This window comes from Hermetia illucens, chromosome 4 (assembly GCF_905115235.1).
Source record: "Hermetia illucens chromosome 4, iHerIll2.2.curated.20191125, whole genome shotgun sequence".
Taxonomy (NCBI): Eukaryota; Metazoa; Arthropoda; class Insecta; order Diptera; family Stratiomyidae; genus Hermetia; species Hermetia illucens.
Window position 1 is genome coordinate 154,957,032 of NC_051852.1, and position 13,204 is coordinate 154,970,235.

At 44.6% G+C, this 13,204-nt stretch overlaps 2 protein-coding genes across 2 annotated transcripts in view; one reads left to right on the forward strand and one right to left on the reverse strand.

The window, feature by feature from the left end:
• Positions 1-757: 757 nt before the first annotated feature.
• Positions 758-2,402, reverse strand: LOC119655921 (persulfide dioxygenase ETHE1, mitochondrial). Its single transcript, XM_038062089.1, has 5 exons — positions 2,033-2,402; positions 1,825-1,969; positions 1,394-1,760; positions 1,176-1,294; positions 758-1,107 (listed from the first exon to the last, which is right to left on the reverse strand). The coding sequence occupies exons 1-5, from the start codon at positions 2,183-2,185 to the stop codon at positions 1,046-1,048; spliced, it is 846 nt and encodes a 281-aa protein (XP_037918017.1). The 5' UTR covers positions 2,186-2,402; the 3' UTR covers positions 758-1,045.
• Positions 2,403-8,290: 5,888 nt separating this feature from the next.
• The window catches only part of LOC119654435, a 114,533-nt gene continuing 109,619 nt past the window's right edge, over positions 8,291-13,204 (forward strand). The window contains exon 1 of the mRNA XM_038059834.1: positions 8,291-8,720. The gene's annotated coding sequence lies outside the window, so the exon portion shown is untranslated. The remainder of the gene's footprint in view (positions 8,721-13,204) is intronic.

A 13,204-nucleotide genomic window follows, 5' to 3' on the forward strand; every position in this document is an offset into this window, starting at 1 on the left:
AAGTATTAGATGTATAACTTTCCTTCGACGTTTTTTCTCAAAATTTAAGGCGTTATTTTCAAAAATTGTTAGTACATTTATGATTGAAAGTATTGTCCATTGCTGACCACTACTTTTTCCCATCTATCCAGTAGCAAACGAATCCCGCACCGCGAAAGGACTCGTCACTCTTTGAGGCGATCCAATTTTTCACTTCACCGTAAGAACCGAAGTGCTGATCGGCCAGCTCATGCACTGCTGATCGGAAAAGGTAATCAGACGGAACAATGTCAGGAGAGTACGGCGGGTGGGGTAGAACTTCCATTTCAGCGTTTCCAAGTACGTTTTCACTGGTCGCGCTACATTGTCATACAGCAAAATCACGTGCTATTCTTCGAACTAAGACTGTTAAGTGTCCGCCGAAAATGCATCAGTTGAGTTCGATATTTTTCGCCTATAATGGTTCTAGTAGCTCGCAGTAAACAACACCGGGCTGGTCTCACAAAATTTAAAGCCGTAAAATATTGGGTCTGGCTGCCAATGTGGAAGCTTGGTCGGGCAAACCCCATGATTTTCTGCGTTTTGGATTATTGAAGGGATTCCATTTTTCGTCTCCAGCTACGACACGGTGCAGAAATCACTTCCGTCGTTGCTTTTGGAGCAGCAGACAAATGTCGATCAACGTCCCTCAGCTAAAGCCATCTATCGAAAAACGGCGGAAGCAAAGCTATACACCTAATATAACGTAAATGAAATATAAATGAAGACAATATCTAAATCTGTAGTAAAATATGTATTTTCTGAGGTGAATATGTGCCAAAACATTTGTCTTTTTAATATAAAATACAAAAGCACATTTTCCTGCTTAGACTAAATCTAAACCAACTTTCTTGGATTGGATCAAAACAACCATTGACCGACCCTGGCGGCTTGACTTGACTTGATTATTCAGATTAACAATAATTAATTTGTAGCTGTGCCGGTGCAAGTGCAATTACGATTATTTCAAAAATCCATTCATCGTTAAATTGAGCAACAGCTTCAGGGGCAATTATTCGGCCATAATTTACTTATCGTCAGCCGGAATATCGTACAGTCCACATTCCCGGTTAGCTGGAACGGCTTGGTCTGAAAAAGATCGCATTAGATTCGTCATTTTTTTGTCTATAACGAACATTTGGCCAGTCCAGACGTACCTATCATTTTCGGTTTGGGCAAATTCAGGTTCTCCATGATATCCACAAACGCTTCGATGTCTTTTGTCAGCCGAGGGTTGTACGTTTTCTCCTCAATTACGGTACTGGCTAGTTGTCCTCTGCAAAAAAAAGTGCAATAAGTAATTCATGGGGTTTTTCTTGTTGGGCCATTTCACCAAAAAGTAACTGATTTGTTAATAAGTTTAGCCCATGCCCACCTGTAGTCATGAGCCGGATACACTTGGAAATTATCTGGCAACGAAAAAATTCTGTCATGAACGGAGTTGTACAAAGTCCGCGAGTTGCCCTCTTGGAAGTCGGTGCGTCCACAGCCCCGAATCAGAAGCGCATCCCCGGTGAAGACGAGCCCCTGTTCGTGCACAATAAACGACATGCATCCATTTGTGTGGCCGGGCGTGGCCACGGCTTCGATCTGGTGCCGTCCAAATTGTACTTTTTCGTTATCGCTTAGATGTCTGTCGGCCTTGGCGCCACTGGCTTCCGAGATAACACTCAACGTACCGGGCAACAGTTGTTTCAAGTAGCCAGTGCCAGTTATGTGGTCGGCGTGCATGTGAGTGTTCACTGTGGGTGATTAATTGCTTGTAAGTGGCCCTGACAGTTGGATAAATGCGTTGCGCATACTTACTTGCATATTTTAATGTCAGTCCAAGATCCTTGATGAGCTGTGCATCCCGTTTGCCGTGCTCCACAACTGGGTCGATCAGCACTGCCTCCTTCGTCTCGGTATCTGCCAGCAAATACGTGTAGGTGCTGCTCTTTGTGTCGAATAGCTGGAGAAAGTGCGACACTTTCACTATCATTTCAAATGAAACAGATAAAAACGCGGCTCTCACCTGCCTGAAGAAGAAATCCTCGGAGAATGGAATAAGCTTGGGAGTCACCATACTTGTGAACGTAGCAATCCTATAACGCGTAGCAAGCGGGGCCGAACTAGACTTCACAAACGCAGCGACAATACTGCGACCAACAGAAACCGATTTGAGCATGATTTTTAATTAACCTGGGACCAGAGAGCTGTTTGCCCACTTAATGACGGTGGCAGGTCGTTGCTTTACTATTGATTTTAAGATAATGATATCGGGGTGGATGTAAACGTCCCACTGATAATCGTCTAATGCGGTCGTCCGGACTGGCAGCGTGAATAATTTGGTAAAAGCGCTTCAGGCCCGTCATTCTCGGTCGGGTCTCGTGTGGAGGATCGACCTTCGCCTTCGTTTTCAATGTTTACATGTTTGACAGTCGCGGGGTGGTCAGCTGGGGGACAGCTGTTGGATTAAGGCTATAGCACAATGGACATAATAGATTCAGATTTATTTGTTGAGCAAAGAAACAGAAATACATGTACGGTATAAAAAATATATATAACTACGTATTAACTTGAAAGCTTAAGCGTAATCTGCGGGAATATCCGGCGTAGCCGGTTACATGATATAAAGTGAAAAAGTGGTGAATGTCAATGCTCATTTGACGTAGCATGTGCTTGAACCTAAGAATAATTTAGAACTTACAACTAAATAAACGGATAGCACAAAACAACAGGAAATAGTACTCCATACTGGAAAACGTGATAGCAACCCGAGAAAGGACTACCGCGCATAAACAGTGACCAAAGACGGGAGGGATGAAAACGACTGTGGGATTGTGGAACCTAATTGATAGAAGGAGGCACCTTAATTCAGGGGAGAAGTTTAGTTTAGTTAACTGCAGGGAGCACTCAGGTCATTGTACTATCCTCGTAAGTTGCCGATTCAATGGCTTCCAGCCTACGGCGTTCGCAGGCTTTAGCGAATCTTAGAACATTTTCCAGAGGGAGAGAGTGTCCAGATTCTTCATTGAAAAAACCTTGTCAAGGTGTCTTCGTCTGAGATCTGAGGATGCTGGGCAGCTGCATAAAGATTGCAGGGCCGTCTCCTCCTCCTCCTCATATTGGCTGCACTACCCCAATCTTTTTCATATGGTAGTTTAAGGAGCAGTGTCCAGTTAAAGGCCTACTAGGGTTTTCATGTCCCACTTCTTAAGGGACAACAAAAATGCCGCTCTAGTGGCCCTAGGCTCCTTCAGGATTTCTGATATTGTTCCTGGATATGATGCTTCCACGTTAACTTGGAGTCGAAATGTACTCCTAAGTACTTGACTGTTTGTGTCAGCTGGATTTCCGCCCCTGCTAAGGTAGGTAGCGTATAGCTACCTGACGTTCCTAGTAAACATAACTAGTCCAGTCTTCCTAGATTTCACCGTGAGTCCATTGCGGAGGCACCAACTGTGCATTTCATGCAGAGTTGCATTCAAGCGGTCACATACTGTGTCTGCAAACTTGCCGGTAATTATTACGGCTAGGTCGTCCGCAAATGGTTGCACGAAGACTTTTTTGTCCTCCAGGAGCTACAGCAGGGTATCCATTATCCTGGGGAGAAGTTAATATTTGCAGATATCACATATTGTACAGGCTAATTGATGCTGATAGACTTAATCTAAACTAGGTCAAATATGACTCTGACCAATGTGCGACTCCAGATAAAAGCAGCAGGATCATTTTTGAGGCCATTCAACATCAACAACGATCTAAGACAAGGGATGCCTTATCATGCGTCCTCTTTAATTTGGCCCTGGAGAATGTGATTCGCGATGCAGGTGTAAATGCGAGGGGCACCCTCCCCTGCAAGTCCACCCAACAACTGGTCTACGCTGACCATATTGACGTCATGGGAAGAACAACCCGAGATGTACAGTCTACCTTCATCCAGATCGAGCAGGTGGTAATTGGCGCGAGATCTCGGGGAGCACATTAATGAAGGCAAGACGAAGTACATAGTGGCAACGTCAACGTCAAAAACCAAAGAACGAACAACATGGAATCGAACTGGTCAAACGAACGCAATGAAGATAGGAGACTACAACTTTGATGCCGTTGAAAATTTCTCCTACCTAGGGTCGAAAATCACAACCGAAAACAGCTTCTTCTTTTTCTTCAGCCTTAGTCCCGTTCACAAGCCGGGTCGGGTCTTCGTGATCTATTTCGCTATTTGGCTCTATCGAATGCCTGATCTGGGTGCAATCTCGAGGTTTTTAAATCCCCATCCAGCGTATCAAGCCATCGTTGTTTCGGCCTGCCTTTTGGTTGTTTACTATCAACTTCGATGTTCAGACCAATCTTGGCAAGTGAATTCTCTTTGGCACGAATTGCGTGACCATACCATCGAAGACGCCTCTCTCGCAACTTTTCCACGATCGGTGCAACCCCATAACGATCGCGGATATCCTCATTTCGGATGTGATCAAAACGTGTCACGCCACTAGTCCAACGTAACATCTTCATCTCCATTACCGCAAGACACCGTTCATTGTCTTTTATAGTCGGCCAACAGTCAGAACCATAGAGAGCGACAGGACGAACGACATTGCGGTAAATTTTAGATTTGAGACGTTCGTTGATACGTCGATCACAAAGGACACCAGTTGTGGAACGCCACTTCATCCAGGTTGCGTTAATGCGCGAAGCAACTTCATAATGCAGTTCTCCATTGGTTGATAGCGTTGACCACAGGTGGGGCAGATCACTGCCGCTGGTGGTGATTGTGCCTGTTTCATGGGGATCGGTAGTCAAAAATTCAGTTTTGTTTAGATTCAATCTGGTACCGCATTGCATGAGGCAATCATTCCATTTTTGGACAAATTGCCCAGGATCATTTTTGCTATTAGGTGCTAGGAAAACATCATCTATACAAAGCAATGTATAGGTCGCTGCACGTTGGATGTTCCGTGTGACAGTGTCCATAACAAGAACAAAGAGGAGTTGTGAGAGGGCGCTTCTTTAATGAACACCAACAGAGACATGAAGCGGTTTTGATACACCCGCCATACTTCGAACTTTACTTTTCGGATTGTGGTAGAACAATTGAACCCAGCGCACGAGTTCTTCTGGCACTAAGTGTTGTCGTAAAGCATACCAGATAAGTTCGTGTGGCACACGGTCAAACGCTTTCTCTAGATCCAGAAATGCAATGTAAAGAGGGCGATGCTTCTCACGGAGTTTCTCCATGAGTAACCACGCAGCATGTATTGCGTCAGTAATTTCACAATTTTTGACAAATCCGACTTGATTCACGATTATTTCAACGATTTCGCGAGTACGGCTGTCAAGAATATGTTCAAAAATTTTCATGGTATGGGAAAGTAACCGGAATCAAACGGTAATTTGAACATTTGACTGGACTACCTTTCTTTTTTCATATTGGAACAGTGGTACTTTTTTTGCCAGTCAGATGGTGTTCTTCCTTCCTGAATAACCCGATTAAAGAATTCACTGAGCCACAGCGTTGGGTCCCAACTCTCCGCTTTCCAGAGCTAAGATGCGATGTCGTCAGGTCCTGTCGCTTTCCCCGATTTCATTTGTTTTATTGCCTCCTCGACTTCAGTTGCGCTGACAGTGAAGCCCATAGTGTTTTACGTAGGCACCTGTCGTGAGACTTAATCCCACGGTCCTCTTAAGACACGGATTGATTTTGTGACCACAATCAGAGCCCCGCTGAGACAAGCAACAACGGTACCAGTCTATACCAAGTGCATGGTTTAGCATTCATATTGGTGGATGCAAGACCTACCTAAATCTCCAGCGGACTAAGGAGTACGGCACTCGTGTTGAAACGCAACATCACGCCGAGGCCTAAAGGTCTCTTCTCGCTTGAGCACAACCACCATGAAACTCCCACTAGAGGGGCCAACCGCAAATAACCGAGCTGTCCTCACATACAACAAGAGTTCACCCGAAGTATGTGAGTCCAGGGGCTTTCCCGGTTCCCATGGTACCAGTATATCCCTGGTAAGGTTTCGTGACCAATTTGCCACTTCAGATGAGTCTCCGTGCAGACTCGGGTCTGATCGGCCTGATTAGGCCTTTGGAGCATTCGCCTACTGAATCACGGCCGGCAAACCAAAGTGATTACAGCGTCTCCCGGTGCCACCACTATGGAGGTTCTCCTCGACCACTTGGTTTTGGTTTGGCCGATAGGGTTGCCGCTCCATCTTCCACGCCGCCACCTTTGAGCACCAGTTGCGCTGACAAGTGGAACTGCTCCAAATGTCGGCAATTATTGTGAAAGTGGAGAATGAGCAAATCCCTCAGTTGAAATTTGGTTGAAGTATTTTCGCCATCTATCCGTTGTGGCTCGACGGTTGGTAAGCAAAGTACCATTCTTGTCATTAACGTAACAGAAGTGTTCGATATCCTGTGTGCGTTCATTTCGGTGTTTAGCAAGTCGATACAGATCTCTCTCGCCATCTCGAGTGCCCAGTTTATCATAAAGATCTTTGGAAAGGTTCGCTCGGGTGACAGCGACCGCTTTCTTTGCTTCCCGTTTGGCATTCTTATAAATTTGCCAATTAGCAAGCATTTTATCGTCGAGAAATTTGTGGTAGAGGCGTTTCTTCTCACAGACCTTCATTTTAACATCGTCATTCCAAAGCCAAGTATCTCGGTTGATGTACCGCTTACCCGGCTTGATGACGCCGAGGGTTGCAGAGATAACTTCGTGGATCGTGTCTTTCATTTGGTTCCACGATTCTTCCACATTCGTAATGGTCGGTAATCGTATGAGTGAGATCGTGTCTTCTTTCTTCTCACCAAATCGCCACCATTTAATGCGCGGCGGGCCAGTGCGTTCCTCACGCTGTTTTATTGGTGAATTAATTCGCAGAAATGCAATCAACGGCCGATGTTGAGGTGCGATGGTCTCATAGGGAAAGACTTTGCAATCAGTGACAGTGGTAAAATGTTGGCTTTTTATGAGAATATAGTCGGTTTGCGTTTGACTATTCCCACTCTAAGATGTAGAAAGATGAGGCAATCGTTTGATGAACCATGTATTCGTAAGTACAAGGTCATGGGTGTCCGCAAAATCGATTGTAGACTCGCCACCATCATTACGGGCTTCGAACCCCTGGCGGCACTTGTAAACGTCGTGTTCAAACTTACGATAACTGTATATAGTTTGACATCGATCGCAGTCACGCTCAAGGTTTGCTTCCCGAAAAGGACATTCGGTTAGTCGCGCGCCGAAATCCCCATCGGTCTCGACGATTTGCTGGTACCACCGTCAATTAAGAGCTCAAGCGACTTAATGAACCACCGGGTGCAATTTCAATGCAATAAAAAGTAGGGACGCTGTGTGTCCCTTCGACGGCTACCCGAAGGGCAGTACCATGTCGCCTTACGTTATTCGACCCTCTAAGCCGCAATTGGGCTGTCGGTAGCATTGGCTGATGCTGCTATCAAAAACTGGGGACAAGTTTCCCATAACGACAGGCAGCGAAGCTTTAATGCTGCTAGATAAACCAAAGTTTTCCTGTGAGAACCAAACAAACATGCTGCAAAATTTATCCTGTCGAAAAGCAGGAAGACTGGCCATAATTCAATAGCTGGGCATATGTTCAGAATAGGAATTATCCACGATGATACGTTTCCATCCTGTAATGAGGAAGCGGAATCCTCGGAACATTTTATATGTGAGTGCCTCGCCTACGGACGCATCAAACATCAGATTTTTGGTGTGGATGTGCTCCAACTGCAGCGGATAGCAGCACATCCACTAACGGAAATTCTGCGATACATAAACGAATCCGGGATATTCCGTTATGGGGAATCGAGTGCAATGGACCACTAAGGTCTGAGTGCTCAGAGGCTTTGTCTCTCCCCCACCTCAAGTACACATACCCACAGCAAAATCCGTCATCGTAAACCGTAATCGTGCAAGACTCTACGGGAAGCCGCTAGACCCACAGGTATGCTAAAAAGACTTCTAGACATCTAGAGATCTCCAAACCAGTACCAAAGTCTTAATGTACACATCCCTTATCAAATTCATAAGAAGAATTCACCCCCCGTGGCACTTCAGCTAAGATCTTTATGGTCTAACGCTCATCTCATAAGGGAGAGTTACTAAGGAAACTATAAAAGAGAACACCTTTTGCTACACCCATTGTAATCGTTTTAATGCTCAACAAACAATTTAAATTTGAATGAATATGATAACCGCTGTACACAACATTCAATCCAACGAACCATTCCTATGACATTTTGAAGTAGCTAAGGAGGGACGGAGCGACAGATACAGATTTCAGATTTGTTCTTTCTTCTTTTCGGTTTGTTTGTGCTTCCGTAGGATGTGTCGCGTGCGTTGAGTGTTTTGTTTTAGATGCAGTTCAGCATTAGAAGTGAAACGGTCAGTGAAAATATTCGTGTGCATAGCCAAATTTTAGATGAAATAGTGCCGGAGCGCTAGGAAATGTGAAGAGTGTGCAACAACTTTATATTGTTCAGTGAATTCTTAATTATTTGTGTGCCAAAGAAATTGGAGTTTTGCACAAGTGCTATCGGTTGCAAACAATGGACTCTCCGTTCTGAATGTCCCGTGTGTGATGTGTGAAAGGAAGTAGTTGAGATACAAAACCGCGCGCCTTATCAGACTTTGGATTTACAACGCTCTGTCCCGAAGTACTTATCAGATCCCCCGAAAAGCTTCTCAGGTGAGTGAGAATGGCCTACTAAAATCCTACATAATGACTCGTCTTTGGCCTTGAATTGTCTGTGTTCGGCGTTTTCAGCGCGCCGGGTTCAATGACATGCTTGTGTGTGTTTTTCGCCGACCACGTTCACAGGTGTTGCTCGCCCCAATCTTTAGATCGCGCATTTTCCTCTGAATGTGGTCTTGACCGGGTTCTTAAGCGCCCGGAACGAGGCGGTGATGAGATGCTCGCAACACGAAATTGTTCCCCTCCTCCATTCAACTGCGGTGAGCTACGCTCATGATGTTCGCAATCCGAAATTACGCATATTCTTTGGGACGAAAAGATATTTCCATCTGGCGTTAGGTGATTATGTCTCGAGTTGTAATGATTTTCTTGGCGGATTCACGTGACCTTATCAGCTTTTTACTTTTGGCGCGTACAAAGCTGTTATCAGTGAACTCGGCATTAGGTAGTACGTCACCATTGCTCTAGTAAAAGCATAAAGTACGTACCTGATACTCGCCTGGGTTGATGGATAATCAGGTTTTGGGGGGAACACCGGGTGGGAGGTCTTTTGTGTATTGTCGAATTTGCGGTCAAGTGTGAATCTGTTGGCAAACATCTAGAGTCTTCGAACTGTTTACTCAGAGATTGGCCACCGAAGATTCTAGCGGCTCAACGAAAGTGTTACCGGAATTTTGGTCAGCGAAGTTAGCCAGAAAACTTCCGGCGCGTGGTGCGTCGTCTCATATTTTGGACGGAATTTGCAAAATGATTAAGTTATGCCATCTTATCTTTAGGGGATTCTCTTTATATAATTTTTCTCGTAAAATTGAGGGAAAATCATTTCTATTGTGTGGGCGTGAGAATTTGGGTTTTTTTTTTCTTCTAAAATCGTCCGAGCTTCCTCATAAAGTTTTTTTTTCTTGCATGACTGGTTATAAATCAGAGATTGCATGTCTACATTTGCATTTTTTTCTTCTGATATTTCCTGCAATTAGCAGCTTTACATCTTCTGAATGAATCAACGGGAACTGGTTTGAAAATCACTATCTGAGTTGCTCTGATCATGATTCGAATATTTGTAATGCGATTCCCTGTGGTCCTGCCGAAATTAGGTCAGTAAAAAATTGTTTATACAGGGTTAGGGACCCAAGCGATTTTTTTCGGTTCTTGAGAAACTTGGATTTTCGGTTAGGTAATTGGTATATGCACTGTTTATTGCTCCGATTTCTCTGATTAGACATTGAGAAACCATTCTAAGCGAGGTATTTTTCGATTTCCCAATACCGAAACAATACCCTTAACCGATAGACCTGCAACTAGGATGCTTCCCCAAGTTGCAATTCGTATGCCACAGACCATGCAACTTAACTAGCAATGTCAGTAGGTTTTTCATCTTCAAAAGTAGAGGTCACGAGATTTGTGAACTACGCAATAGACAGAACAGCATAAATCTTCATTCCCCCCCTCTGCGGGAATATCATGAAATATTACTTTTTAGGGAGGGCTGTATCCTGCTTCAGCACTTTTAAATCACTCGTCCGAAGCACTTTGCGTGATAGATCCATCTTTGAAGCAGAATTAATAAAAATCATCCGTCCGTCTGTCTTTTTTTTCTGAAAGTGGAAATCTCCTAAAGACATTGTTGCACACTGGAAGCCAGCGTGTGGGATTTTTACGCAATAAAACCACCCACTATCCCATGTCTTCTTCTCCACGGAACCACCGCAAAAGATTGCCTCACGGGATGGACATGTGCTACGATGATAGTCTGCGTTGCATCACCTTGGCAGCAAACGGGGTCACCAAGGCTGTCAACTAACCAAACTCCCTTAACAGGTTTGCCGGTCGTGAACACCGACTGCGCGAGATAATATATAAAACTGGATGTCACGTGCTGGAGCTAACCCGAAAGCTAACAGTTCAGTGAGATGAGGGTCGATTCACAAATATTATCTGCTTGACATGGTGACATGATATGGGTAAAGACAACTTTGAGTTACTGTAAGTTTGTTACTAATAGTATGATTTTAATCAAACCTGGACCATATAGAGGCAGCCTCATGAATTTTGCCTTTTTTCGGTTGTGTAGTTTCTGAGAATGGGTCCGTTAAAGAAATCATCACTTTCCAGCGAATAGAAATTCACTCAATGGCTCGACTACATCCTCTTAACATCTTTTCATACATGCTTGCATTAGTTTCGACGCCGGCCTCGCAGAAATGAATATCAGTTACTCCGTGATATGAGACCCCCTACCATGGTGGCACTGCGGTAGCCCACGGAAACCTAATTGTTCACCCTTTCCCGCTTTAAATATAATGAGGGGAACTCTAAATAATCGGAAAGATTGACGCCTTCCTGGGGAGGGATAGGTAAAGGAGGAGGGTTTGAAGCAACGTACTTTTTAGTATCCTCAATAAAACAAAAATAAAATGCTGAGATCAGGGAAAGAGATAAACAAAGTATAGTTGGAGTTATTCCACTATGCTAAATCCTACCTGATTTCTCTTGGTGACAGGCCCCACGACAGGTCGACCAAAAAATGCTCCTAATGTGGTTAGAAATAACATTATCGGATCGAGTAACAAATCTTGGAAAAATGTTAGTACGTCCACCTCAGTCGACGCGGCAGGACGGGCCCCGGTCCTGTCCAGGAATCGGCAAGGATTTTTAACGCAAGGACGCCGTCAGGACGTCAGTAAGTTAGTCCAAACAAAACAAATACGTGTCTGCACGATAAATGTTGGCACTCTAACTGGAAAGACCGAGGAACTCGCAAGAGCATTTCGGAAAAGGGGCATTGATATCTGCGCTCTGCGAGAAACCCGATGGTCTGGTGCCAAAAGCTGCGACATTGAAAGCGAACACGGTAAAAATGGCTATAAACTTCTCTAATTTGGTGGTCAGCTGATAAAGCTCACGATTAATATCAGCTGATCGCACTATTTATTTCTTCACCGTGTACGCACCACAGACAGGTCGACCTGATGCCGAGAAAGATGCTTTCTGGCATTTTCTCGATGAAAAGACTTGTCACGTGCCTACTCACGACTATATTATCATTGCCGGCGATCTTAATGGTCATGTGGGTGGAAAGGTGGACAGTAACAGGTGCCATGGGGAGAAGGGGCTTGGAGTGCGCAATGAGGGTGGCGAGTGTATAATTGATTTTGCGAACACCCATAACCTTGTACTTATGAAAACATGGTTCATCAACCGATTTTCTCATCTTGCTACATTTTATAATGGGAATAGTAAAACTTAAATCGACCATATTCTCATAAGACGCCGACATTTTACCATCGTCACCGATTGCAAAGCCGATCCCTATGAGACCATCGTACCTCAATATCGGCCGTTGATTGCCGTCCTACGAATTAAGCCACTGATAAAACAGCGTGAGGAACGCTCTGGCCCGCCGCGCATTAAATGGTGGCGATTTTGCGAGAAGAAAGAAGAAATGATCTCACTTACGCGATTACCAACCATTACAAATATGGAAGAATCCTGGAACCAAATGAAAGACACTATCCACAAAGCAGTCTCTCGGCTCCCTCAGGGTCACCAAACGAGGTAAGCGGTACATCAACCGAGATACTTGGCTTTGGAATGATGATGTTGAAATAAAGGTCCGTGAAAAGAAACGCCTCTACCACAAGTTTCTCGATAATTGCCAACCGGGAAGCAAAGAAAGCGATCGCTGTCACCTGGGCGGACCATTACAAAAATTTTTACAATAAACTGGACACTCGGGATGGCGAGAGAGATTTGTATTGACTTGCCAAAAGCCGAAACGAACGCACACAGGATATCGAACATTTCTGTAGCGTTAATGACAAGAACAAGGCAATAAAACGAATGAAGAAGAACTGCGTAACTACTGACGCAATACACGCTGCGCGGTTACTCATGGAGAAACACAGTGAAAAGCATTGCCCTCTTTACATTGCATTTCTGGATCTGGAGAAAGCGTTTGACCGTGTGCCACACGAACTCATCTGGTATGCTTTACGAGAACACTTCGTGCCAGAAGAACTCGTGCGCTGGGTTCAATTGCTCTACCACGATCCGGAAAGTAAAGTTCGAAGTGTGGCGGGTGTATCAAAACCGTTTCGTGTCTCTGTTGGTGTTCATCAAGGAAGCGTCTTCTCACCACTCCTCTTTGTTCCTGTTGTGGACACCGTCACACGGGACACCCAACGTCCAGCGCCCTACACACTGCTTTATGCAGATGATGTTTTCCTAGCATCTAATTGCAAAAAAGATCTCGAGCAACTTGTTCAAAAATGGAATGATCGCCTCATGCAGCACGGTCTCAGATTGAATCTAAATAAAACTGAATTTGACGACCGATCCCCATGAAACAGGCACAATCACTGTCAGCGGCAGTGATCTGCCCAGAACTGAGCGATTTAAATAACTCGGGTCAACGCTATCAGCCAATGGAGAACTGCGTTATTAAATTGCTTCACGCATTAACGCAGTCTGGATGAAGT